This window comes from Lichenostomus cassidix, chromosome W (genome assembly GCF_008360975.1).
Source record: "Lichenostomus cassidix isolate B80296 chromosome W, HeHo_3.0, whole genome shotgun sequence".
Classification (NCBI taxonomy): domain Eukaryota; kingdom Metazoa; phylum Chordata; class Aves; order Passeriformes; family Meliphagidae; genus Lichenostomus; species Lichenostomus cassidix.
In genome coordinates this window covers 21,206,365-21,232,518 of record NC_139510.1, presented here as the reverse complement: position 1 = coordinate 21,232,518, position 26,154 = coordinate 21,206,365, and the positions used below count along the sequence as shown (strand labels likewise).

General features: G+C 43.8%; 1 protein-coding gene and 1 long non-coding RNA gene across 2 annotated transcripts in view; both read left to right on the top strand.

Annotated features, from left to right (window-relative positions):
- Positions 1 to 26,154, top strand: part of LOC146425670 (uncharacterized) — a 420,136-nt gene that overhangs the window by 278,171 nt on the left and 115,811 nt on the right. The window lies entirely within an intron of this gene.
- Positions 1 to 26,154, top strand: part of LOC146425675 (uncharacterized) — a 131,100-nt gene that overhangs the window by 97,787 nt on the left and 7,159 nt on the right. The window contains exon 2 of the mRNA XM_085041501.1: positions 8,088 to 8,105. Coding sequence (XP_084897627.1) covers positions 8,088 to 8,105 — 18 coding nt within the window. The remainder of the gene's footprint in view (positions 1 to 8,087; positions 8,106 to 26,154) is intronic.

The window sequence follows — 26,154 nt, the reverse complement described above, 5'->3', positions numbered from 1 at the left end:
TATTATAATGAGTTCAAAGTTCATTTAAATATGTTCGCGCAAGCGCAGTGTCACAGATTAATTGTGGGCAAGGGTCCCGAATGATTAATGAGGGACAAAGTTAATAGTCTTCCTCAGGATAAACTCTTCACCTTGTTTCCTTGTGCATGCTCCTTGGTTCTTGGTCTAAGTCCAAACCTTAAAACTAACTTGAGCCAGTTCTGGGGTCTGAGAGAAGGATGTTCAGTCACACTAAGTAATTTTTATCAATTATTTGGCTTTCTTCTCTGTATCCTCCCTGTTACTAGGTAGGCACAAAATCATTAAGCAAATGATACATTGTTTTCAGCAAGCAGTTCCTAGTAAATCATTATCCAACCTCTGGCCTCCTAAATCAATTCCAGAAGATTATTATTCAGCTTTTAGCCCCCCTAAATTAGCAACTTCTAGTCCCCCTATATCACAGTAATTTAAATTATCTGAAATAAGTTTTGGCTGAACTGACTTGGAAAACAGGTTGCATTTTTATATTTATAACAGTCAAGAATTAACAGTTACCTTATTTTTTGTATAATTTTTTTTGACAAGAAGGGTGCTGTCTCGGTTTAGAGACAAGTTTGGGAGAAAATGCTCTGGAATGAACATTTCCTCTAAAGAAGAAGGGATTGAGCAATCCCTTCCCACCAATACCAAATAAATTTTTAGTGGATGAAAGTGAAAAAAACCTGTTTATTTGACAAACAAGGTGCCCGCACGGCACGGGAGAAAATGACTAACTGTTAGATATTGACCTGTCAGAACTTTACCTTGCACACACACAAACACTCACCCACAGCAGAACAAACAAACCCAAAATGTCAGGGGAAGGGAAAAAAGCTGCTGACCACGTGGCAAGAAGGAACAAAATGGCAGACGACCTTTGTCTCAGGGAAGGAAGAAGAGTCCAAACAGCAGCTCAGGGAAAAGAAAACAGATGGGAACCTGGTGAACCGCCGATGTTGATCTCCTCCTCACTGTAGACGAAGCTGGTGGATTTAGAGTCCTTTCTTTCATTGGTTCAGCTTTTCTCGAGGTCTGGGGCTGGGCGGAGTCGCTCCGGCAGCTCCCTGCAGGTCGCTGATCGTCTCCCAGGGACTGTCTGATCTCGGGCCAAAAACCAAGTCAAACAGTTCCAGAAGAAACAACAGAAGCCGCCAGAGGATGTCTACTGCATTCCAGGGAAAGAAAATTCTTGCCTAATATGAGAAACGTCCTCTCACTACTTAAATTTTGAAAGGATTTATTCACTCATTTTCATAGTACAAACAACGATAAGAGGCTTAGAATGGCTGTCTGCCATTACACAAAGTGAAGTGCAGCACTGAGTGCTTAGCCACCAATGGAAGGTAGCCAGAGACACCTTCTGGTTAGGGGATACAGTTTTTATAACCCCCTAACCCCGCCTCCTTCAGGTGCTCTGATTAGCTCTTCTGTCCTCCTTGGCTCGTCCTGTCTAAGATCTTCTGCTGGGTTCGCTGCTTGCCCAGCTGTCTCCTTCCTTAACCGTAACATTTATGTTAGCCACAACAAATTAACAATTAGGCATAACAAACTTATAGAGGTAACCATAACATTTCTCAGTTAGCCCCAACAAATCTATAGAGGTAGTCATAACATATACACAACCATTAACAAATAAACATAACAAAAACCTCATAACCCTTTACGAAAGCCAACTCCATGACTTCATTTATAACACCTAAGCTAACAGAAACCAAGCTAGCTAAAAGCAACCATGTAACCTGTCTGTGCCGCAAGCAGAGCACACAGGAGAAAGAAGCTTTGTTCAAAACCCCATGCCTGAGCACCCCCAGCTCCTACCCCTCCCCTGGACCTAGCTTAAAACTACAGGAACCATTCCTGGGCATAGAGCAGACAATAAGGGAATAGAGTATCATCATAAAATCACTCCAAGACCGGTGCATTTTTATATATATAAACATCTTTTAAAGAGTTTTCTGGAATATTTCCCTTGAATTAAGTCTGAAGTCTGTGTTTATAACCTATTGGTTTCCTTCTTGTAAGTCAGTATGAAAGAGGGTTTTTATTTATCCTACCTTTTTCTCCTAAACAAAAATAGCAAAACCTTCCCAGGAAGCAAAATGTTTACTTTTTTGTTTTAATTAAATTAATCAGAGTTAGATTAAACAAGTGAAAGCCTGGAAAAGGAAGTTAAGCAATAGTTACATTCAAGTGCAAACCATTCCTCACCTATGCAGCAGAAATGTGCTGTTCTTTTGCTCAGTCATAAGTGTCTGTAGCTTAACCTGACACCTCCGTTTTAGAGGAATAAATGCAATAATTTAGTTTTGGTTTTAAGATTCATCCCCAGATGCTTGGAGATTGCTATTTTGAGCATGTTTTATTTGGCAGTGCTGCTATTATGTACCCCAAGAAGTAAAATACAGAATAATGGAGCAGAAAAAATAACAGTATGTGTAAAAGAAAGGACAATTAGTGGGGAAAGACCCCATTTCCAGACTATTAAAAGAGTGCTGCAAACAAGGTTGACAATATAAGGACCATAGACATAGGTCTGACTTGCTCTTTATCCTCTTCATGGTGTTTTGCTCTACATTCAAAACTCACTACTTCCCATAATACCTCTTTGTAGCAGTACTCCAGCTTCCATTATGGAGTTCAGTTAGATAAGATAGTGATGAGCTAGGTTTGAGCTGAGTTCCATGGCTTGTATTTGCTTAAGCCAAATACTGTCTTATTAAATGTCTTTGCAGTAATTAGATCAAACTGCAATCAAATTCTACATTGTGAAAAACGAGGTTCACTCTCCTGTTAGGATTAAAAAGTTTAATAAAAGACTATAGGGAACAGATATAAGCAGAAGTACAGCACTGGGTGCTTGGCATTCAGCCAAAAAGCACACCTGGTATGGAGAAAGACACCCTTTACATACACTTCAGCCTGATGCATATTCATAAACAATTATGCATATTCAAACTTTTCTCCAAATTAGTTTGCATGTTGCAGGAACTGCTTAGCCTAGCTCCTCCTTGGATACGCCTCCTCGGAGCATGCGCAGTCCTCTTTAATTGATTCTGTTATCACTCCCAGATTGTGGTTTCTGCAGACGACAGGTGCTGATAGTTGGAGTGTCAGTGGCAGGGTCTGTTTGTGGGGTGTTATCCAGTTCAAGCAGGCAGTTCAAGCATTCTAATAAAACTATAACAGCTATTCCACTACTACGTCTAAGCTCAGCTAGCACCAGAAAGAAAGACATTAGTCATCATTACACAGCTATTTTTCACAGCAAGGCTACCTTTGTAAAAAAAAGAATTAAAATCATACACATAGTATCCATTGTAATATTTGTGAAAAGCCAACATTATGATATGTATTTATCACATACATGGAGGTATTAAGATCTGTTCAGAAATTGATCTTGTTCCAGTTGAAGCATTCTAGGAGGTTAGTATTAATGACATATACATGTCCAGGGGGAAATTAGGCTGTGATATGCATACATGCAACATTATCAGATTCATACAGTTTTCCCAAATAGACTGTCATGGCCTTCACCTTACTTTCTCATTTGTGAATTTTTGGGATGGGGGGAGAGTGGGGGTACTAATTGGTTACATTTGATGTACAAAAAAACCTTGAGTGGAATCCTGGATCTGAATTGTTGCAGACTTCAGAAAGGTTCAAATCTGCATCTATATTAGCATCTTCCTTTTTTCCTCACTTGTTATAGAGTTGAACTGACATAGGGAGCCTAAATTCCATTAATCCTCACTGGACTATGGAAGAATACTGTGGTTTAGGAATGGTATTCCTCAATTTAGTGTTCTCACTGAAACACTCCAAACCACACTCTGCATGCTCACTCCCCTGTCCCCCTGCCCATGCGGCTGGCTGGAGAGGAGAACTGGAGGCACAAAAAGGTAAAGATCACCAGTTGAGATAAGAAAACTTACTGGAAATAGCAATAAGAAAACAAACAGTAACAACAATACTAATAGCAGAGTGTACAAGATAGGCGAACAATTCACACTAGTGCTCACCACACGGAAAGCAGCAACACCCTAACTTCTCTCACCACACTACCCAACTATAAGGGACTGTTATGGATCAAGTGAGAGCTTTAGACAAGCCCCGCCTTAGGCTCAGATTTTTGGCAGCAGCTCTACTTAGGTGACCAGCACCTAAATTGCTCTGGCTCGCAAGTTCTTAAGAATGGCAGATCAGGTCTATTATAAAATGAGCTATTTATTGAATAGACAAAAGGTAACAGACAAAAGGCCTTAAATAGAGTTACTTACTATACAGTATAAACCAAAATAACTACTAGATTATTGCATAAAACAGTGCATGACATAAAGTTACCTATATTGTAGCTAGCAAAGAAATAGTATAGAATGGGAGTCAATGTAACTTACCACCGAACTGATGACAGTGTACACAGAGTCCTTTCACTCAACGTCCGGGAGAGTAACCACAAAAGTTGGCATCCTGACTTTGAGGAGAAAACTCCACACATTTCCAGGGAATGTGCAGAAGATTTCTGCTTTGTGAAAGCACGGTGTAGCTTTTATAGTTTGTAAAGTGGAGTGTCTGTCAGTCAGAAATTCCAGCTTATCTTTCCACATCTCACTTCCACAGCAAGATGTTTATTGTCAGCTAGAAGTGTCACTTCCATCGCACCTGAATAACCACAAGACAGGCAGTCTTTAGTGAGTTATTTCACCAAATAGCAAGCTTTGTGAAGGGCGAGATGCCTTGCACCAGCTAACAAACAACAGATAAGCTCTTGTGGAGAGGAGGTGTCCTGCTTCAGGGACCTCTTCCCCCCACCCCCTGCATATGGTGTGAGGTGGTATAGAATAACCTCTGGGTCCCGGTCATGACCGTCCTGACTACTGCAAAAATTAACCCTGTCCTGGTGTAAGGCCCCAAAAACTGGCTCGATGAACCTCTTAAAAGGGCTTATGAGTTTTTTGTGTACTCTGAGTTAGACGCACAGGAGAAATGCCAAAAAGATATTCTCAAGGGGTCAAAACAACAAAAAACTTTACTGGCAACTTCAGAAAATCAGTGTCAGGGGTTGAGTACATTTAGAATTTCTTCCCATTCCTGTTACTAAGCAACAAATAGTTCGATGTTTAGAGCCATCAAGTCTTTTGTAAAAGACAAAAGGTGTGCTTGGGCAGGGCAGGGTAAGGGAAGAGCCGGCCCTTGGAACGTGCTCTCATGGTTCGGACGCTGAGAGGAGAGGCTGCTCTCTTTGCTTTTCGGCTGCGACCAGAGGAAATCCAACTGTGCCCTGTTTTTCTTCTCCTGGCTGGGTGAGCTTTGATTCAACCTTTTTTTCCACTGGGAAGGGCACGTTTCCCCGGGCTGCGTTTCCTCACAGCAGCTGCCAGGAGAGTCCGGCCGCCTCTGCCGCCTGCCCCCGCCCTCTGCCACACGAGAACACGGCGTCTGCTGTGACTGCAGAAATCCTTGCTACCTCGCTAGCTAGCCGGGAGAGAGCCAGCTCCTGCCCCTGCTGCCCTGCTTTTTGCCGCTCCGTGCTGCTTTGCCTCCCTGCACACTTCTCAGCCTGCCCGCCATTACCAGCTGCCTGAGGCTGACCCTACGCCACAGCGCCACCTGCAGCCGCTCGGCAGTCATTGCACCTGCCCTGCTCAGCCAGGAGCTCAACAGCGCCCCTGCTGCTTGCAACCGTGATTACACCACACAGGAAAAGGCTCAGCAGCTCACAAGTCATCTGCTATTGGTTTCTGATTCTAGTTGTGGTTGCTATTATTGTTATTGCTTGTTTATAGATACTAGTAAAGGACTGATATTCCTTTTTTCCCATACCTTTGCCTGAAAGCCCTTGATTTTTCAAAATTAAATAATTCGGAGGGAGGGGAAAAATCACATTCTCTGTCCTAAGGGAGGGTTCAACCTCTCTTGGCAGACACCTGTCTTTCAAACCAAGACAATCAGAGAACTTTGGCAAATTTTAGAGCTGCATTCAATCAACATAAAACATTTCACAAAGCATTAACTTAGGCCATTGAACTTAGCAAGCTCCAAGACCATCTGATTTTCAGTTACTCAAAACTCTGAGAAGAGGGAATTAGAAGAAGGAGAAGAGAAAGAAAGAGAAAAAAGATATAGAAAAGAATGAATATAGGTACTGCTCTTGGGTTCCAGCAGTGTTCAGCTGATAGAAATTCCAAGAGGAGGTAGGGTCAAGACATAGGCTTGCCTCATGTCCTGGGTTATGTATCCTTTGGCTTTTCCTAGGCCCTTCCCCCAGGTGGGACTTCTGGTCATCTGGCCACTCTGGGGTTAGATTGGGGTTTCAGGGGTAGGGTGTGGAGTATTGCCTCCAGTGTGCCAGTGGTTGGCAGCCACTGTGGGGCTGGGATAGAGGCCCCAGGGGGTGGGGTGTGTGGAGCAGGGCATTGCCTCACCAGAGTAAGGCCCGACCTGCCCCTTCCCCCACACATGCGCCTGAAATGTTTTGAGTCAGCAATCCTTCCAGTCTCTCACACCTGGCCAAAACCAGAACAAAGAACTACAGTTTTGATTTTTTTTGGAACAAGTATTACATTGACCACTCATGATGAACGGACTACTGGATGGTGTGGTCTGAGATCCAAATGTCCTCTACAATAAAGTGAATATATATTTTGTGGGACTGGAAGCATCAAATGAAATCTATCAGAATCCTTTTAAATAAATAAATGTTGAGGAAGGCAAATTAGTTCTACAGAATAATGTTAAATTTCTTTGTATTATTCCATTCCTGTAATTTGTTTTTAATGCATCACAATTTTTGCATTGACAGTAACTAAGTATCTGGTATACTTGCTGGGGGTTACAGAGGTTGAATTGAAAGCTGTAAGAAGATCCAATGAGGTATTGGTTTCTCTAAAAGTGCTGAATCCAATGAAAACTGTGGAACAAACCTATCAGGGCAATATATCTACTTAGAATGACCAGAAAGTAGAGTGTGAATATAGTTTCTATTTAAATTGTAGGTTTTAGATTTAGAAATTAACAACCCGCTAAAATAATTAGATCAGTGTGTTTCCTAGACATTTTGTTGTCTGGTACTTGCAGGGAAGACAGTTGCCTCTATTTATGACTTGTGCATATTTTCTTCAGGGTCCAATGGCATGGTACACTTGATTTAGAAGTGTTCCAAGAACCAGAATAGAGAGATCACTAGAAAAATTATGTAGTGATGAAACATTCAAGACAAGCACCACCAAAATCTGAAAAAAAATTCAAAATGGAAGAATACATTGTGTATAAAATTGATATGTTTTTAGAAAATGTTAATTAACTGCCTACACTGAAAATACCAACATTATTTGGTGAGGCACAGGTATCTTTTTGGTGAATTGCAAGATCTTTGCAGTACCTTCTTATTTTGCCAGACCTTCTCTATTCCAGCTGACATCTTCCATGATGGTTGCTTGTTCCAGCCTGAATTCTTCTGGGAAACTGAAATGAAAGTCGTTCAGCTATTTCTCAGGAGATCATAAAAATTAAAGAAATGTTTTTTCCTCTTAGATTGTTTAAACAATTTTGGCTGGAAAGCTTTAGTTCTTTTATACTTTGGAACAAGGACTTCACATTTGTCAGACTTATTACCTTTTGCATCCTTAGATATGCCTCCTGCACTGCCTGTGAAAATTTGCCCAAATATTCTCAAGTTAAACTAAGGTTTCTCCAGGCCCTACTGTGCTAAAGTTTGACAGAAATTTTCTGTAACTCCCACATGCTCCAAGTAATCTTGGTTCTAACCTTGGTCAGCAGTGACTAAGTGAGACTTTTTCTTTAATTCTAAGGGAAGAGACAGTTTTCAGATGTTGGTTTATTAAGGTTAAACCCTCCTAAGGAAATGCATACTCAGTTTTCATGAGGTGTGAATATTATTTGGGAAATGAGGGATGAGGCCATGTGTAGAGCAGTGAGGGGAAATAAGCCTCTAGAGAAAGCTCACTAGGGTACTGGTCATTCAGTGAACTGAAAACAAGAAAGACCACAGAAAAATCATATGTGATATTGTCATTGGAGCCCATTTTTGATGCATATTCAAATGAAAGCAGAATAAAATCACATGGGTTACCTTACTTCTGACATTTCCTAAGTTTTGAGGTATTGCTTTTGTAATTGTAGTAATTTCTCAATATAACAGAGTACAGAATAGTACATACATAAAAACATAAATTTTGTAATATATACAAGTACTGTAGCTTCAGTAACTTCAGACTCATGCAGTTAACAGGAGAGCTCGGCATACCCTGACATAATTTCAAAACATGTGACTTTTACATGCAGTAAAAACACGAGGAGCAGTGTCATGGTTTGACGCTGGCCAAATGCCAGGCACCCATGAAAGCCACTCACTCACCCTCCCCTGCTTCAGCTGGACAGAGGAGAGAAAAATTTAACAAAGGGTTTATGAGTTAAGGACCAAGAGAAAAGACTCTAAGGGCAAAACAGGCTCAACTTAGAGGTCCAAAGTGAATTTATTACTAACAAAGTCAGAGTAGGATAATGTGTTGGTTTTGCCTGGTCCAGTTTTTGGTAGTGGGGGGAGGGGGGGGGACAAAGATGGCTCCTGTGTTTTCTGTGTGAAGGTTCTGGAAGTTTTCACCATGTCCAGCAGAGCCAATCTCTGATGGCTCTGAAGATGATGGACATGCTGCTGGCCAAACCTGGGCCAATTAGAGATGTTAGTTACTCCTCTCTGATAACATATTTAAGAAGAAATCAAAACAATGTGAGCACACACTTCTTTTTTTGCCAGAGAAGGAGGAGGAGGTGAGAATATGTGAGGGAAAACAACGTGAAGGTGCCAAGGTCAGTGGAGAAGGTGGGGGAGGAGGTGCTCCAGGCGCCAGAGCTGACAATCCTCGGCTGGCCGTGGTGAAGACCGTGGGGGGAGCAGGTAGTCCCCCTGCAGCCCATGGAGTCCACGGGGGGTGCAGAGATCCACCCACAGCCCATGGGGAGGTGCCCATGCCAGAGAAGGTAGATGCCTGGAGGAAGCTGTTATCTAGTGGGAGTCCCAGTGGAGACAGAAGCCTTGCTCCTGAGATGGAACAGCCTGGCCTGGGAGGTCTGCACCATGTGGATGAGGGACTCATGTTGCAGCAGATTCAGGTGGGCTGCTGCTCGTGAGATTTGGACCCATGCCGGAGAAATTTGCAGAGAACTGTCTCCCGTGGGAGGGACCCACGGCAACATAGAGGACGACCCCTCTCCCTGAGCAGCGGAAGAAAATCTCAGTGATGGACTGACCAAACCCCCATACCCTGCCCCCCTGTGCTGCTGGTGGGAAGGAGGGAGGGGGGTGAGTGGAGAAATGGTGTCTTAAGAGCTTATTTTTACTTCTCATTAGCCTCCTCTGACTTAGTTAGCAATAAATCACTTTGCAACTTTAAGTTTCAGCCTCTTTTGCCCTCAGTGCGTCTTCTCCCAGTTCCTTATCTCCACTCATGAGCCCTTTGTGTGCATGTGTTAACTTTTTTTCCCTCTCCTCTGCCCAGCCTTGGCAGGGGAGAGCAGAGAGACCAGATGTCACAGGTGCCTGGAATTTGGCCAGGGTCAAACCACAACATAATGAGAAGTAAACTAAGCCCTTAAAAACACCTTTTCCTCCCAACCCCTCCCTCCTTCTCACCGACAGCGTAGGGAACAGAGCATGGGGGTTTTGGTCAGTTAGAGATATAAGGTGAATTTATTGCAAACAAAATCAGAGCAGGATGATTAGAAGTAAAACAAGCCCTTAAAAACACCTTCCTCCCACCCCTCCCTCTTTCCCAGCTCTACCACCTACCCCAGTGCTGCATGGAGGCAGGAAATGGGAGTTACGATCAGTTCATTGCCCGAGGTTTTCTTCCGCTGCTCAGGGAGAGAAGTCATTCCCCTGTGAGACCGTGGGGTCCCTTCCCATGGGAGACAGTTCTCCATTAACTTCTCCAGAGTCGGTCCAATCTCACAAGCAGCAGTCCTCCTGAAACTGCTGCAGCATGGGTCACTTTTCCACGGGGTGCAGTCCTTCAAGGACAGGCTGCTCCAGCCTGGGAGCAGGGGCCCCTTCTCTCCATCGGGTCTCCCACTGGATGACAACCTCCTCCAGGCATTCACCTGCTCCTGCGTGGACACCTCCCCCACAGGCTGCGGGTGGACCGATGCATCCCCCATGGACCTCCATGGGCTGCAGGAGGACAGCCTGATTCACCATGGTCTTCACCACGGCCTGCAGAGGAATCTCATCTCCGGTACCTGGAGCACCTCCTTCTCCAGTGATCTTGGTGTCTCCATGTTGTTTGGCTCACATGTTCTCACCTCCTCTTCTTCTCTGGCTGGAATTAAACCTGCGCCAAACTTTTTCTTTCTTCTTAAATATGTTATCACAGAGGTGTTACCATCATCTCCAATTGGCCCAACCTTGGGCAGTGGTACATCCATCTTCAGAGCCATCAGGGATTGGCTCTGCCAGACATGGTGGAAGCTTCTAGCAGCATCTCACAGAAGCCACCTCTGTGGCCCCCCACTACCAAAAACCAGGCCGTGCAAAACCAACACAATAAATACACAAAAATTTAAAGACCTGGGTTAGAGAGTACAATGTTTTATTTGCAGTGAGTTAAGGAGGCTGTGTTTCTCACAGCTGGTACTGATTTACCCCACGCCATTTTTAAAAGATTTTTCTTTTGAAAAAAAAAAGCAATAGTAATTTCTTTCATTAAAAATTGTAGTGAAATAATATAAGAACATCCCCCCACTTCCCTTTTTAATCACTGTCTCTCAAGTTGGAGTTGCAGGAGATACTCAGTTCCTTCTCTGACCTTGAAGTGTACTTAACCATCTTTCTCTCTTTTAGGAGGGTACCATACCCATCACAACAGTTCCAATGCCTCTTCAGGTGACGAGGGGGAAGAGCCATAACCACCAGTTTCAGTTTCTCAGGCAGTTTGCAGTGTAGTTGTGAACACACAAGCAATGTTGCAAAACTTTGCTTGCAAATTAAGTGTCAGATTCCTCCAGTGGCATCCTGGCAGAGTTCTGCCGCATTCACTTGCTTTCATTTTGCTTTGCTCAGTGAAATGTTGCCAACAAAAGAATATACTAATTGTTAAATTGAAGAAATTGAGGACCATGCTGCTGATTCAATTGCTGCCATGTTGAGTCTGTGCCAATTCATGGGTAGATTTCACTTCATAGAATTGTAAGAAAAATAACAAGGGTTGTTGAGAATTTATAAAGTGTTGAGAATGCAAGCAAATATTTATTTGGTTGCAGCCTTGTTCAGGAGCACAGCACACTCTATCAGAGGAAAAGCCTCTGATGTCAGTGTTGTAACAGTTCTGTGTTGCATCTGTGTGTAGCTACAATATAGAAACACAATCCATCCACTAGATTCATGCAAGCAAGACTGAACATGCTAATGAAGGATAGTAAGGAAAGTCTGCCTACCCAAGCTCAATTGTCTTCTCCAGCAGATTCTTTAATTTCAAAAATTTAGTGTATACATTTTCCCTTTTTTCTATTCTCCTTCCTACTGTCTTCCTGGGACTCACTTGTGATAAAAGCATAGGCAGTTGCTCTCAGACAGTTTGAGCTGTTCCATAAGCAACATCCATTCACAAGCTGTATGCTGAAAGGCAGATGGATCTCTCTTTTGATTTAGGTAAACAATGTGTCAAGAGTGCCTTTAAGCTGAATTTTGAGTGGCATGAAAGTCAGATGGAAAATTGAAGTTTAGATGGTACATGTTAAACCCTGAATAAAAATGGGGCTCATGCATCATCCTGCAGTGGTGAGCAGCTGGAGCTGTTGTCCTTTTCTGCTTGTCTTTTCCTCCAAGGTAAGCAATGACACTTCAGTCTCGCAATGTCTCAAACAGGTAATTTTCCAAGCTTAGCTATCCGTACCCCTGCAGTACATGCAGTGAGGAAGCAACATGCTGTAGTTCAAGAATTGATTGCTCGCACTTTGAACCATAGTTAAAGAATGTGTTTGGCCAAAGGAGTTGAACAATATGCATCCCTATGCCTGGGGGTAGGGGCAAAAGACACAACTGCTCACAGTAGTTACCACATAAAGGGCAAACCCTGCACCTTGGAGCATGGCTCAGTGTACCAATGTAGCAAGAAAAGCCTGGATGAAAATTGATAGGGCAGGGAGACGGGAGAATGAGGAAGCAATTTTCTCTTTCTTTGCAGTCTGAATAGAGCATAGACTGGGGAGCTGTGTGTTGACAGCCAGAGAAGGGAGCTGGAAGATGCTGCAGGTTTCCCTCTGGACCACTCTTAGATCATGAGTGTCCATCAAAAGGATGAAGAATCCTACAAAAGACAGTTGTGTCCACTTTCCCTTTAAAATCCATTATTGCTTGGTGTAAAATACAGCCCTGGGAGGAGGAATCACTGGCAGTAAATGCTCAGGACAATGTACCTCACGGTCACGATTTCATCTCACAACCCCCCTTGGTATTCTGCAATCGGACACAAGAAGGAGCCCTAGCTCATGCTTTAATTGCAGGTGCTTGTTCCTGGGTTATATGTGCCTGAACCTCTGAGGCTGAAGAAGCTCTGATTCCCCTCCATGTGGGTGAAACTGCTTCATTGCTAGCCAGTGCAGCGTGCAGGAGGCAGTGGTACTCTCACCAGCATCTGTCAGGGCTGAGCTATATGCTGTTCTTCAAAAGGAAACACTGAAAGTGCCCACCTTCCTAAAGGGACTTCAGACTGTAGGTCCCAAGATTATGAAAACATTCATCTGAAGCAATGAAGGAAGGATGTAGGCTCCTGAAGAGGAAGCGCTGTCCATGACCTCTGTGCTCATTCCTTCACTGTCTGCTTCTAGACTTCCTTTTGCCTGTGTCTCTGTGGACTGTGTATGTGAACTGTGCAGGGAGCCAAGTCACCAGATGCAGAGGTCCTCTCTGTGAGCCAAGCACCTTAAGCTAAGCTTATAGGTTCTGCATTCTTTATAGGCTCTACCCTTAAACTGTTGTCCACTTGGAGACTCAATAAAATTTGTCCAAATTAGATCTAGACTACCTAAACCATAGTGAAGCCTTGTGTTCATTTGCTCATTCAGAATTCGTGGTTTTTCCATTTAGCTTTATTTACTTGGCTAACGAATTAAAAAAATATTCTGGGATTTATACAAAATGTGAACACCTTTTCTCACTCTTAAATTTTTTTTGCAAACTGGCTAACATTGCTCTACTGAAGGTCAGATTCCCAGTAAGAACTGTAACTGCATATCTACAGGTTTCACTAAACCACAGAAAGTGGGGGAAGAAAAAAAGGTAGCTATCACTCAGTACATGCTCATCAACCCTTCATGGTGCTCAGCATTGTCATGAATACAACAGTACCTTGTGTGTGAGGCATGACATGGGGTTTGCCCTTCTCACCAAATATGCCATACTTCTGCTAACAACCCTCTGCTGAACCACATTACCACAGAACAGTCACCATCCCCACTGCCTGGAGGAGGAACAAAGCTAATGAAGAAAAACAGGAAAAAATGGGCTGGTAGAGTTAAACCAGCACGTAGGATCTGTGGTCTAGCAATTGGCAAAGTTAGCTATGTGTTCGTGAGCCGAGGTGACTCAACTCCCTCCTTATTATTGGTGTGTCAGGCATGTTCTATCTGTAGCAACTCCATTTTTTAATAAATTTATCATATATATACATCTACTTTCTACATTTACTTTTTACTCTAGTTTGGCAGGCTACATTCTTAAAACTTACATTAAATGTTCATTAAACCTTTTTTCGAGATTTTACCAGTTGATACTTTTTTGTCTCTTGTGAATAACTGTCACTGAGATATTGTTTCAGTGGTGAATTTGAACTCTTTCTTGGTTAATTTTTAATTCCTGCTCAAAGGTTTGTAATTTGAAAGTAGTCTGACAATGTGCAGAACCTAATATCTATCAAAAGGAAAGGGGATAACCCAGTTAATTTTTTTTTCCTATCTCAGGGTCCTGATGAACACCAAGCAGCCCAGAGCAGAGGTGTGTCCCAGATTGTAGAACAGTGATGCAGTAAAGCTGCTATAGTGAGCTGCAGAACAAGAATGTTTGGGACTACATAAAAGGAGGCACTTTGGCACCCAAATCCCAAAATTATGTATTTAAAATACTTTCATAAGCCACTGCTCAGTCCTGGAAATGCCTAGTTCCTTAGCCACCTACCTTTTCAGGATTAAGTTCCTGGCGGTGCTGCAGGTGCACTTTGCACCTCCCTCAAGGTTGCTCAAGTCTTTTAGGGTCAAGCAGCTCATTGCTTAATGTGCATCCAAGATTCACCAAGACAGATTATTTAGGAATTTCTCTGTCTGAGTTTCTTAGACTTGTGATGGTTGTGCTGGAGGCCATCTAAAGGAAAATAAGGTCTAGATTAAAGAGTACTTAAGTGCCTGCAAAGTGAACTCTAACACTTCTTTTTTTGAGCATATGGTTCCTGAGTACACAGAAACTGAAATCCTGAAGTAAGTTAAATTTCCTACAACAGATCCTGCAGGCTTTTCTCTGGGAGGAGAGTTTGCGACTCTAGAGGGATGAGTCCCAAGAACCACATGCTGAGTGTGAGATCCAAGATGCACAGGCTGAGTGTGAGATTCAATATGCACAGGCTGAGCCTAGAACCTCTCTCTAGGAAATTTGAAATACAAAATGCATTTGAACTTGTGGAAAGCTGGCTTCTAGAGAAGGGACACGCAGATGTAGATAGATTGCTTCTTAACAAGCCGCTTCTTAACAATAGCCATATTCAGCCAACTATTAATTAGATACCTTCGTCCAATCAGCGATCTAAGGTCACCATGACTTTCTACAACATGGAGGTTGTAGGAGCCGTCTAGAATGCGTTAATTGGTAGCAAGAATGCTGAAATCAGGCATTATAGATAAACATAGATACATGTTAAGGCAAGTAGCCAAACTTAGGGCGTGGAAGTATATAACCAATAGTATTGTATGATTACAGAATATGCATGATTTAGTTAACTACACTATAAAACTGTATGCTGTAAATCAATAAACCAAAGCTTGTAGTAAATCCATATTGGATTGTCAAGCCTCCGTTTCTCAGCATGAACTCGCACTTAGCAAGAAATGCTGGTTATTTGTTTGGATTTAAACTGACTTTGGATTGAAGAGAAAAATAACCCTAAAAAAAGTGAGTAGACGCCAAGACTTCTTCCTTCTCAGGAAGTGACCTGATCAACAAGGAGAATGTGAACAATGACATGTTGGAGTGTGTGAGCTGTGCAGACCCCAGGGGAGCCTGTCTTGCTTCATGGATCCCAAGTTGATTTAAAGTCAGAACTTGCAGGCTGAAAAGAAGCTGATTTTACCTACTGTTAAGGTTGAGTCGCCACTAAACATAGAGGGGTATGAATCACATTTTCAGGCTATCCACCTCAAGAATGCCCAAGTTGTTCTTTGTTTCTAACCACAGGCATCACAGGGAGTTGCTGGGGGGAAGAAATAGGCAATTGGTTTTTAGGTCCCTGCTTTGAGCTGCTTTTCAGTCCTTAGTAATTTTATGTGAACACAGAGACAGCAGGGCACACCCAAACTTCTGCAGCACCAATACAGATCTCTGTGATGTTTGAAGCACTGCATTTCTTTGGAGATTGGTTCTTCACCAGTGCTTGCATTCAGCAAAAATAAAAAACAGGTTTTTTCCCCCCTTCATTTTGACATTTATAATAAATAAGATCTCTTGCTGTATGGACTGAAATAATATCAGGTTAGTTCCTGCTCTTTCAGTCCCAAGAGAACAAACACTTGTATAATTTTTTTATTCCTTTCACAATTCACCTTCTTCAAGAGAAGTCTTAGGTTAAGACTTTTTGAAATCATCTCTCAACTATAAGATGAGATCATTCATATCAAACTTGTTATCAAGTAGTTATTAGAACTGCCAAGTACAACATGATATCGAAAAAGAATAACACCAAATATTTAACATATGAGATATGGTGACCTTGCATTGTGCTGGCTTGGACAATAAGTGTCGCTGTTTGAGACGGGCACGACACACAAAGACACAGCCCCAGGCCAAGTAAAAAGGAAGGTAGAAGCCAAGTTTATTGCTACAAAGTCTCTTTTATACTATTTTCTAACATTTGTGCCATATGGCCATTGGCTCCTAACTTGTTATTTAACAACACTATTGGTCAGTTATTCCTAGCACACATCTTTTGCAGAAAACAGCCTCCCACTCACAGGTGCAAAATTCCTTCTTGTTTTTCTGCTCTGTTGTTTTTGCTTCTTGCTTCTGTCCATGCTAAGATTCTCACAGGTACAAGTTGTTTGTAACACAATCAGTGTCTGTGAGCTGAGGCAGGCTAGTTGTCAATTCCCACAAATAAGTACTTCTGAAACCAGTGACCAAAGTTTCTAGTGTTTACAAAAGAGAATTTCCTCTATGAAGAAGGTTTCTAGTTTGCCAGAGAGTTAATGTTTGAAATTTTCTTACTGAAGAAAAAATCTCAGTTGCATTATTTGTCTGCTTGGTCACTGATGTTAGGAAGAACAAGTGATGGGCATGCAGCAGAACATGAGGATCTCTTCTCCATAGAGTTTTCCTTCTCATGCCACCATTCATTGCAGTGGAAATGAAATTCATAGACTGAACAAATCTATAGGGCATTAGATGGTTTATTGACCAGCAGGTCCCAACCATTAGAAAATGAGGCTGGATTAGCATAAAACACAGGCTGCAACAATAGTCTGCTTTCTCATTCTCTTCTAGATGTATATTTTTTAAGATAGTAGAGGGGGTAATTATCAGCACATTTTGAATTGGTCTCTACCCCTGTGTTACTGTTGTGTTGAGCTAGTTGTCTCTGAGCAACTTGTTCAATTTGTTTTGTGGAAAAGGTTTCTTGTTCTTTCAACAGAGATAACATCTTTGCTTTCAGGTTGAAAGAAAAAGAACAATAGGGGCACACTTGCTCAGCTCTTGCGCACATTTGTTTAGCAACATATGGTAAGAAAGTGACATCCTTTGCTAGAATGAAAATGTCCAATTCATGTTGACAGCAGGATCTACCAGCTATGGTTTGTTAGATATTTATTACCCACACTGCCAGTAGGCAGCAGATGTGTACGTTTCTATTACTGATGGCGCCCTGAAAAAAAAGACAAAAAGGCCTAATGGAAAAGTAGTATGCTGAAGTATCTCCTCATTCAGGTGGTGTTTTCTTGTTTTAACTAGAATTCTATACATCAGACAATGTCAGTACAGCTATGCTTATAGTTCAATGATGAATTTTCTGTGGCATCACGGCAGGCAATGCTCATCCAAAGTATTTTCCCGTTCTATCCTCCCAAACTAAAACTGGAAATGAAGAGGTAAACAGTCAGAGACACAGAACAGGTAGTGTGGCCATTCTCCAGTGAAGTTGGTTATGTGCATCACAGGGTGCAGACCTCTTGCCTGGCCACCAGGCTCAGCCATTACCAGGGCCCAGAGGGTTGGACTGGAAGGCAGAGTTTGGGCTTTGGGGGAGGGGCGCTCCTGCAAAGGGTGGGGGGTGTTGCAAATGAACCATGCTGTTGTCCAGTCCCACAGCTGGTGAATTTCTGGGATCTGGGCTGGCACTCAGGACAGGGAATTTCTGCTTTTGTTCATCCTTGCATGGTACTAACATTGTTTTACGTAGCTAGCAGTAGCAAGTGGTGACGCTATGTTGAATGAGATGTTTAAGACTCTGATACAGTGACGTAGGGCAGACAAAAGCAGGCCTGGTACCACAACAGCAGACTTTAGAAATGCAGACACAGGCTGCAGTGCAAAGTTGTACAGGGATGGGGTGATAAGAGATGGGGCACAGGCTGGGCACTGGAGAGAGAATCACAGAATGGTTAAGGTTGGAAGGGACCACAGTGGGTCATCTGGTCCAACTTCCCTGCTCAAGCAGGGTCATCCTAGAGCACATGGCACAGAATGAAGTCCAGATGGTTCTTGAATATCTCTAGTGAGGGAGAATCCACATCCTCTCTGGGCAATTTGTTCCAGTGCGCAGTCACCTGCACAGGAAAGAAATTCTTCCTCATCTTTAGGTAGAACTTCCTGTGCACCAGTTCCTGCCCATTGCCTCTTGTCCTATTTCTTGGCATCACCAAGAAGAGCCTGGGTCCATCCTCTGATATCCTCCCTTCAGATACTTAGTCCCATCTCAGTTGTCTCTTCTCAAGGCTGAACAGGCCCAACTCTCTCAGCTTGTCTTCATAAGAGAGATGCTCCAGTCCCCTAATCATCTTTGTCACCCTCTGTTGGACCTGCTCCAGGAGCTCCAGGTCTCTCTTGTACTGAGGAGCCCAGAATTGGACACAGCACTCCAGAAGTGCCTCATCAGGGCTGAGTCGAGGGGCAAGATCACCTCCCTCAACCTGCAGGCAATGGTCTTCCTAATGCACCCCAGGATCCCATTGGCTTTCTTGGCCACAAGGACACACTGCTGGCTCATGAACAGCTTGTTGTCTACCAGGACCCCCAGGGCTGTCTCCTCAGAATTGCTTTCCAGCAGGTCAGCCTCCAGCTTGTACTGGTGCCTGGGGTTATTCCTCCCCAGGTACAGGACCCTGCATTCGCCCTTGTTGAATTTCAGACAGTTCTTCTCTGCCCATCTCTCCAACCTGTCAAGGTCTATCTGAATGTCTACACAGCACTCTGGGGTATTGGTCACTCCTCCCAGCTTTGTATCATCAGTAAACTTGCTGAAGAGGCACCAACCCCTTCATCCAAGTCATTGATAAACAAGTTAAACAATACTGGGCCCAGTATTGAACCTTGGGGGACACCACTACTGACAGGCCTCCAACTAGACCCTGTGTCACTGATCACAACCCTGGGATCTGCCATTCAGCCAGTTCTCAATGCACCTCACTGTCCACTCATCTAGTCCACACTTCCTGAGTTTGCCTATGAGGATGCTGTGAGAGACAGTATCAAAAGCCTTGCTGAAGTCCAGGTAGACAATATCTGCTGCTCTCCCCTCATCCATCCAGGTAGTTGTTTCATTGTAAAAGGCAATCATGTTGGTCAAGTGTGATTTCCCTCTAGTGAATCCATGATGACTACTCTGAATCATCTTCTGGTCCTCCACATGGATAGAGATGGCCTCCAGAATGAGGCGCTCCATCATCTTTCCAGGGATTGAGGTGAGGCTGACTGGCCGGTAGTTCCCTGCGTGCCCCTTGCTCTTTTTGATGACCAGGGTGACATTTGCTTTCTTCCAGTCCTCAGGCACCTCTCCTGATCACCATGACCTTTCAAAGATGATCATGAGTGGCCTGGCTATGGTGTCTGCCAGCTCTCTCAGTACTCATGGATGCATCCTGTCAGGGCCCATGATCTTGTGGATGTCAAGCTGGTTTAGGTGTTCTCTGACCCAATCCTCCTTGAGCAAGAGAAAGTCTTCTTTCCAAGATTCCTTTACCCCGGTCTCCTGGGTCAGAGATCCCTGAGGGCTGGTCTTATCAGTAAAGACCAATGCAAGGATGGAATTCAATAACTCTGCCTTCTCTGTGTCTTTTGTCACTAAGGTTCCCCCCTGGATTTAGTAACGGGCCCACATTATCTTTTGTTTTCCTTTTGTTATTGATGCATTTGAATAAGTCCTTCTTGTTGTCCTTGACATCCTTGGCTAGATTTAATTACAGATGGACCTTGGCCTTCCTTGTCTCATTTCTACTTACTCTGACAACCTCTCTATATTTACTTCAAGTAGCCTGACCCTGCTTCTATCTCCTGTGTGTTTCCTGCTTACACTTGAGTAATGACAGGAGTTCCTTGTCCATCCATGCAAGTCTCTTGCCTCCTTTGCCCAATTTCTTGCTCATTGGGATGAATCGTTCTTGAGCCTGGAGGAAGTGATCCTTGAATATTAACCAGCTCTCTTGGACCCCTCTTCCCTGCAGGACCTGTTCCCACAGGATTCTTCTGAGAAGATCCCTGAAGAGACTAAAGGTAGCTCTCCTGAAGTCCAGGGTTGTAATCTGACTTGCTGCCCTGCTTCCTCCATGCAAGATACTGAACTCCACAAGGTCATGGTCACTGCAGCCAAGGCTGCCCCCAACCTTCACATCTCCAAGGCCTGCCCTGTTAGTATGAGGTCAAGCAGCACACCAATCCTTGTGGGATCCTCCAGAACCCATGATGAGAAGTTGTCATCAATGCATTCCAGGAACCTCCTGGACTGCTTATGCTTCACTGTGTTGCTTCTCCAGCAGATGTCAGGGTAGTTAAAGTGCCCCGCAAGAACCAGGGCCTGTACTGTGAGGCTGCTTCTAGCTGCCTGTAGAAGGCCTCATCCACTTCCTCCTCCTGCTCAGGTGGCCTGTAGCAAACACCTACAACGGTGCCACACTTACTGGTCTGCCATTCTATCCTAACCCATAAGCTTTCGACTTCTTTGTCATCTCCCCCAAGACAGAGCTCAATACATTCCAAGTGTTGCCTCACATAGAGGGCAACTCCACCACCACCATGCCTTCCTAGTCTCTCTCCTAAACAGTGTGTAGTCCTGTCAGGACTTAAAGAATGCAATAAATTGTCTCAAACACTGACAAAGGAGGAAGTTCCCACAAGATAAGCTACCACAACAGGCACAGATGGCAGACAGAAAGGCATTAATTTTAGGCGACAGGTGAAAGGTTTGGAATTAGCACACCGGACAAGATTCCACTGTGCAGACTGTGGGAAAAGTGCAGACGCAACAACAGAAAGATGCCAGGCCGCGTGAGACAGATCTGGGTAACCTATCCAGACAAAAGTTCCAAACATGGCAAACCATGGGAAAGGAAGCAACTGCTTACACACATGCCATCCCAAGTTGTGGGAATGGCACGTACACATCTGGATACCAGGGACTTGGACTGTATTAAAGTGGTACCTCCAGAAGAACATTCCAGGGACCCCCACCACCTAGAAGACCTAGAAGGGTCAGCAGGACACTGCAGGAACCCATGTGGTGGTGATGTGACTATAATCTCTCTTTCTCCCCCCCCCCTTCCTATTTCTGCCTCTCTCTCTCTCACACATTTACGGTTAAATAAAATCCATACTATTGACTTTGGCATAGGGTCTCATTTGAACCTAAATTTGGGTAGAGGCATCTTTTAATAACTGGACCCTAATATTATTTCAGGAGTATCATCAAGCATTATGATGCCTGATGATTTTTGTCCTTTCTTTTTATACATTTTTATACCCTTTCCCTCTCATTGTACCCTTCATAAACACTTCTTGTACCTTAGCCCTACATGTTTATAACTCTTGTAGTCTGATATTTAGCTTAGTTTGGGGGTTCTCCAAGGGGGAAGACGAAACATTCATAACTATCTCAGAACTAGAGGCTCCAACCTTGGACAGAACCTCCTCTCTGGAACATGTTTTTGTAAACAAGGCCGTAGTCTCACTTGGAGGGGGGTAATTAGAATAGGGGGACAATTAATTTATTAAGTTTCTTATTGGGGGATTTTAGGTCGATATGCTGATTTGTGAGGTCCATAAATTTGTATACACATTGTGCACAGGTGTGCTGGTCGGCATGTTTCCACCTTTGACAAGTGTGCACCTGGAATCCTATCAAAACCAATGTAATACACTTTTTCCCTATACTGCTGTGTCTGCCTCATATTTTTACCAGCTTTTAAGGCATCAGTTCTGGCAAGCCAGCCAGGAGGAGGGGAACCCCAAAATCGAGTTCTAGATCGAGAAACACCCTGCTGCAAAACACGCCTCCCCCCTGGCACTTGGGGAGGGAAGGGGCGATCAAGGATTGCGAAAACTAGGGAGTTTCCGAAAGACCTACCACAGAAACATAGCAGGAGAGGTGAGATCAAAGGGGAATGGTTTTATGGTTTTATTGTTAGTTAGCATTTAGGGGAGATCTCGGGGGTAGGGCCGGAGTGTGGCCAATGGGGGCCATAAAAGGGGGGAGTTTAACAATCCGCTCTGCTCCAGCCAGGGGCTGTGAGGAGAGAGGGACACCTCTCATTATTCACTCACAGGAGCCAGTCTGGTGCTCAGAGGGAGCCCATGGCTCAGTGGTTAAGGGCGTGAGTTCAACTATCCAAGGGTCGGTGGTTCGTCCCCCACCAGAGTTACTAGCCTCATACGTGTGCTCTTTTAATATTTTGCTTTCCTTTTCTGCTGGGGCATGGGAACCGCTGGTTTGTTTCTCGCACCAGACTCTAGGCTAAGAACTTTCTTTCCGGCTGTTTCTTTTCTGTTTATAAACAAAACATGGGTGGTGCATCTTCTGCTAACCCAAAAATCCCACAGGATTCCCTACCGGGTCTGATCTTAAAACATTGGCATGACCTAACGGGGAAAAGAACCCCTCTGAACACAGAGGAACTAACTAGGCTCTAGTTGTGGGTGTGGCCTGTTTTGAAACTGAGTTGGGGGAGAAATGGCCTCGTTTTGGTAGTTTGGAAAACAAATTAATCACAGAATTGCTACTAGAACTTCGGGCCCAGGGCAGGTTTGATGAATTGAAGTAGGCAAAATTATTTTCTATATTCCTGAATAAGGAGGAGGCATAAAAACAAACAAAAAAAGACTGCCTGCCTTGCAGAAAAGAGTATCATACCCCTTGCCGCTACAGGGCCCAGCTGGACTGGTGGGGGTGGGGGAAGCCTGGCTCCCTCCTCCATCACCGCTGCTGCCATCAGCCCCCCACCCTGCCCCAAGCCAATGCAGTGTTGGGGGTGGAAGATAGATGGTGGCCACTGCCTCCCCTCCCCCCTGCCACAGTGGGGCTGGGGGATGAGTGGCCACCGCCCCCTCTGCTGCCACCCTTCCCGGGCCACCCTGAGGGCGGAAGTGGAGGAGAAACAGGGGTGGGCTGCTCACCACCCACCGACCACCCTGAGGGCGCAGGCAAGGGAGAAGCAGAGGCAAGTTCAGGCGAAGAGGAAAGTGTGTCTGCTCCCAGTCCCTCCTAGGCTGGGGAAGGGGAGGGAACAAGGGGCGGCAGCCACTTTGCCGCCCTTTGTCAGTGGCAGGGCTAAGGGAAAAATAACTGCAATTAAAAGCAAGCCAGATGAATTCAGTGCAAATAGCTCTGAGGAGGAGGAGACCGGGGCTGGGGCTGCAGCCACAGCAGCCAGCAGGCTTACCGGGAAGAAGAGGGGAAAGGTAACCTGGGAGGCCATAGGGGCTGCTAGTTCAGTAACTAAACACACCAGATCTAAGAGGGATAAACCAAGAAAGGAGATTGTCCTAGTGTTAGCATGGATAACACGTAATCATGGAGATTACATGCAAGTGCTTTATTATTGAGCTCAGGAAGCCAGGGGTAAGATGTACCCAAATCTGACTTTAACATTGATTTGAAACGAATACATTTTATACTCTTCCCTTACATAACAGTTGTATAATCATATGTTAATCATCAACTTAATATTGTTCCATTGTTTTCCCCCAAGCATGACTTTAAGCCCCCTCTTCCCGCAATATTTCTGATTTATTTCGCAGGTGCGAATCCGCATGATTTAGCTAAAACAATTCCTAATATTTTCTAAACAATCTTCGTGTTCATGTCACCATGAACTTGTACATGCAGGTCCCCAGGTGCAGTTTCACATGATCTACAATACCTACCCTTGTTCCCAAAGCCCACTTCTAGCTATCCCGATTTTAGAAACATTTTAACCCTATGTTAACACTAGAAGCACCTTTGAGGCAGGCTGTCAGAAATCAAAAGGTGATTTATATAAAAAACTGTTCTCCCTTGGAGAACTACAGCAGTGGTCTGTGTTAAATACTTTAAAGAGGGAACCGAGTCAAGATATTGTAAATGTGACCTGTGCCACAGGGGTGAGTGAAACAAGGCCTTTCATCCAACCTTTAAAATTTAAACAGGGAAAACACTGGGTGACTCATCAATTTCTATATATGCCAAATTTCCCAAAACCATTATTGGGCAAAGAACTATTAGAAAAATTGAAAATGAAGACTAAATTTTCCAAAGACAAAGGAGTGAAAGTTATAATTCCTGAATCTAAATTTGTCAAAACAGCTACTATTCTCATACAGGAGTGTTGTGGAGAAATCCTTAAGAAGTTGAGGATGCTGTCATCCCAATAGTATGGGCCAGTGATTTTCCCGGGAGATCCAAAAAAGCCGAACCTATGAGTATTGCACTCAAAGCAGGGGTAACACCTGTAAGGCAGAAGCAGTACCCTCTGAAATAAGAAATTTATAGGGGACTAGCACCTGTAATTGAAAAATTTCTTAAATTTGGGTTGCTAGTGAAATGTGAGTCCAAGTACAACACACCCATCCTGCCAGTAAAGAAGGTTGAGAGTAAGAGTTACAGATTAGTGCAGCATTTAAAAGCAATTAACAAAATCACAGAAGACATAGATTCAGTTTTACCAAACCCCTATATGTTTTTGATTGCGCTGACAAATTAACTAGGGTGGTTCACAGTTTTAGATCTCAAGGATGCCTTTTCCTGGATTTCTATAAGTGAAAGTAGTCAAGAACTCTTTGCTTCTGAGTGGGAAAATCCTGAGACATGAAAAAAGACTCAACTCACCTGGACACTGCTACCCCAAGTGAGACACGGATCGACTCCACAACTCAGAAAGATATGAGGTAGATATGCTTTTATTCCAGCTGGGGTGCATGGGGGGTAGCCCCTCCAAAAGCATGCACACCATCAGTAGTGCTTCACTAGGTTTATATCAGGTTACAGGTTACATATGCATGAAGTTACACAATGCCCCTATACATATTCATTATCTATCCCTGCTTCACATTATAATGAGTTCAAAGTTCAATTAAATATGCTCGTGCAGGCAAAGTGTTACTTGATTAATTGAGTCAGTCATTTTCGAGGGGTGTTTGATAAAGTAAAAGGAGTATTCCTCCGGATGAACTCTTCACCTTGCCTCCTTGTGTATGCTCCCTGAGTTTCTGGTCTAAGCCCAAACCTTAGAACTAACTCAAGCCTGTTCCAGGGTCCGAAAGCAGGGTATCTGGTCATGGTTTTTTTACTCTTATCAATAGTCCTGCATTCCTCTTTGCATCCTCCCCTTCTGCTTGGCAAGCGCAAAAACCATTAAGCAAGCCGTATATTGTTTTAACTAGTTGCTTCTAGTAAATCATTATCTAACCTCCGACCTCCTAATTCAGTTCCAGAAGATTATTATTCAGCTTCTAGCCCCCTGAAATTAGTAACTTCTAGCCCCCCTAAATCACAAGAGTTCAAGAATAGCCCAAATATATTTGGACATCAGCTGTCAAAGGAACTAGAGGACTGAAAAAAACAAGAAAAACCTTTGTATAATAATGCCCTTAAGGCAGCTGAGAAGGGAACCATCAACTGGACAGAGAAAGCAAGGGCTGCATGTAAACAGCCAAAACATTCCTTAATGCCGACTCCAGCTTTGGGGCTGCCAGACCTAACTAAGCCCTTTGGACTTTTTACATACCAGCAGCAGACTGTTGCTCTAGGGGTACTGGCACAGCACCTTGAGGACCAGCAAAGAGCTGTGGCCTATTTTTCCAAACAGCTAAACAATGTTAGCCAAGGGTGGCCTGGGTGTCTCAAAGCTGTGGCAGCAACTGTCATCCTAATACAGGAGGCTTATAAATTCACCCTAGGGCAGCACATTGTTGTGTATGTACCCCACACCATGATCTCTGGGCTGGAGCAAAAGGGGGGACACTGGTTACCCCTAGAAGAATGCTTATATACCAGTCTGTGTTGTTGGAACAGGACGATGCTACCCTAAAAACATCTACTGTAAACTCTGCAATGTTTTTGTCATCCACATTGCTTGATGACATGCCTGAGCATGACTGTTGTCTTGGTTTGAAAGACAGGTGCCTGCTAAGAGAGGTGGAACCCTCCCTTAGGACAGAGAATGTGATCTCCCTTCCCTCCGAATTATTTTAATTTTGAAATCAAGGGCTTTCAGGCAGAGGTATGGGAAAAGGAATAACAGTTCTTTACTAGTATCTATAGCAGAGTAAACAAGCAATAACAAGAATAGCAACAACAAACAAAACCAGAAACCAGTAGCAGATGTCTTTTTGAGCTGCTGAGCACTTTCCCGTTTGGTGTAATCACGGTCGCAAGCAGCAGGGGCGCTGTTGAGCTCCCGGCC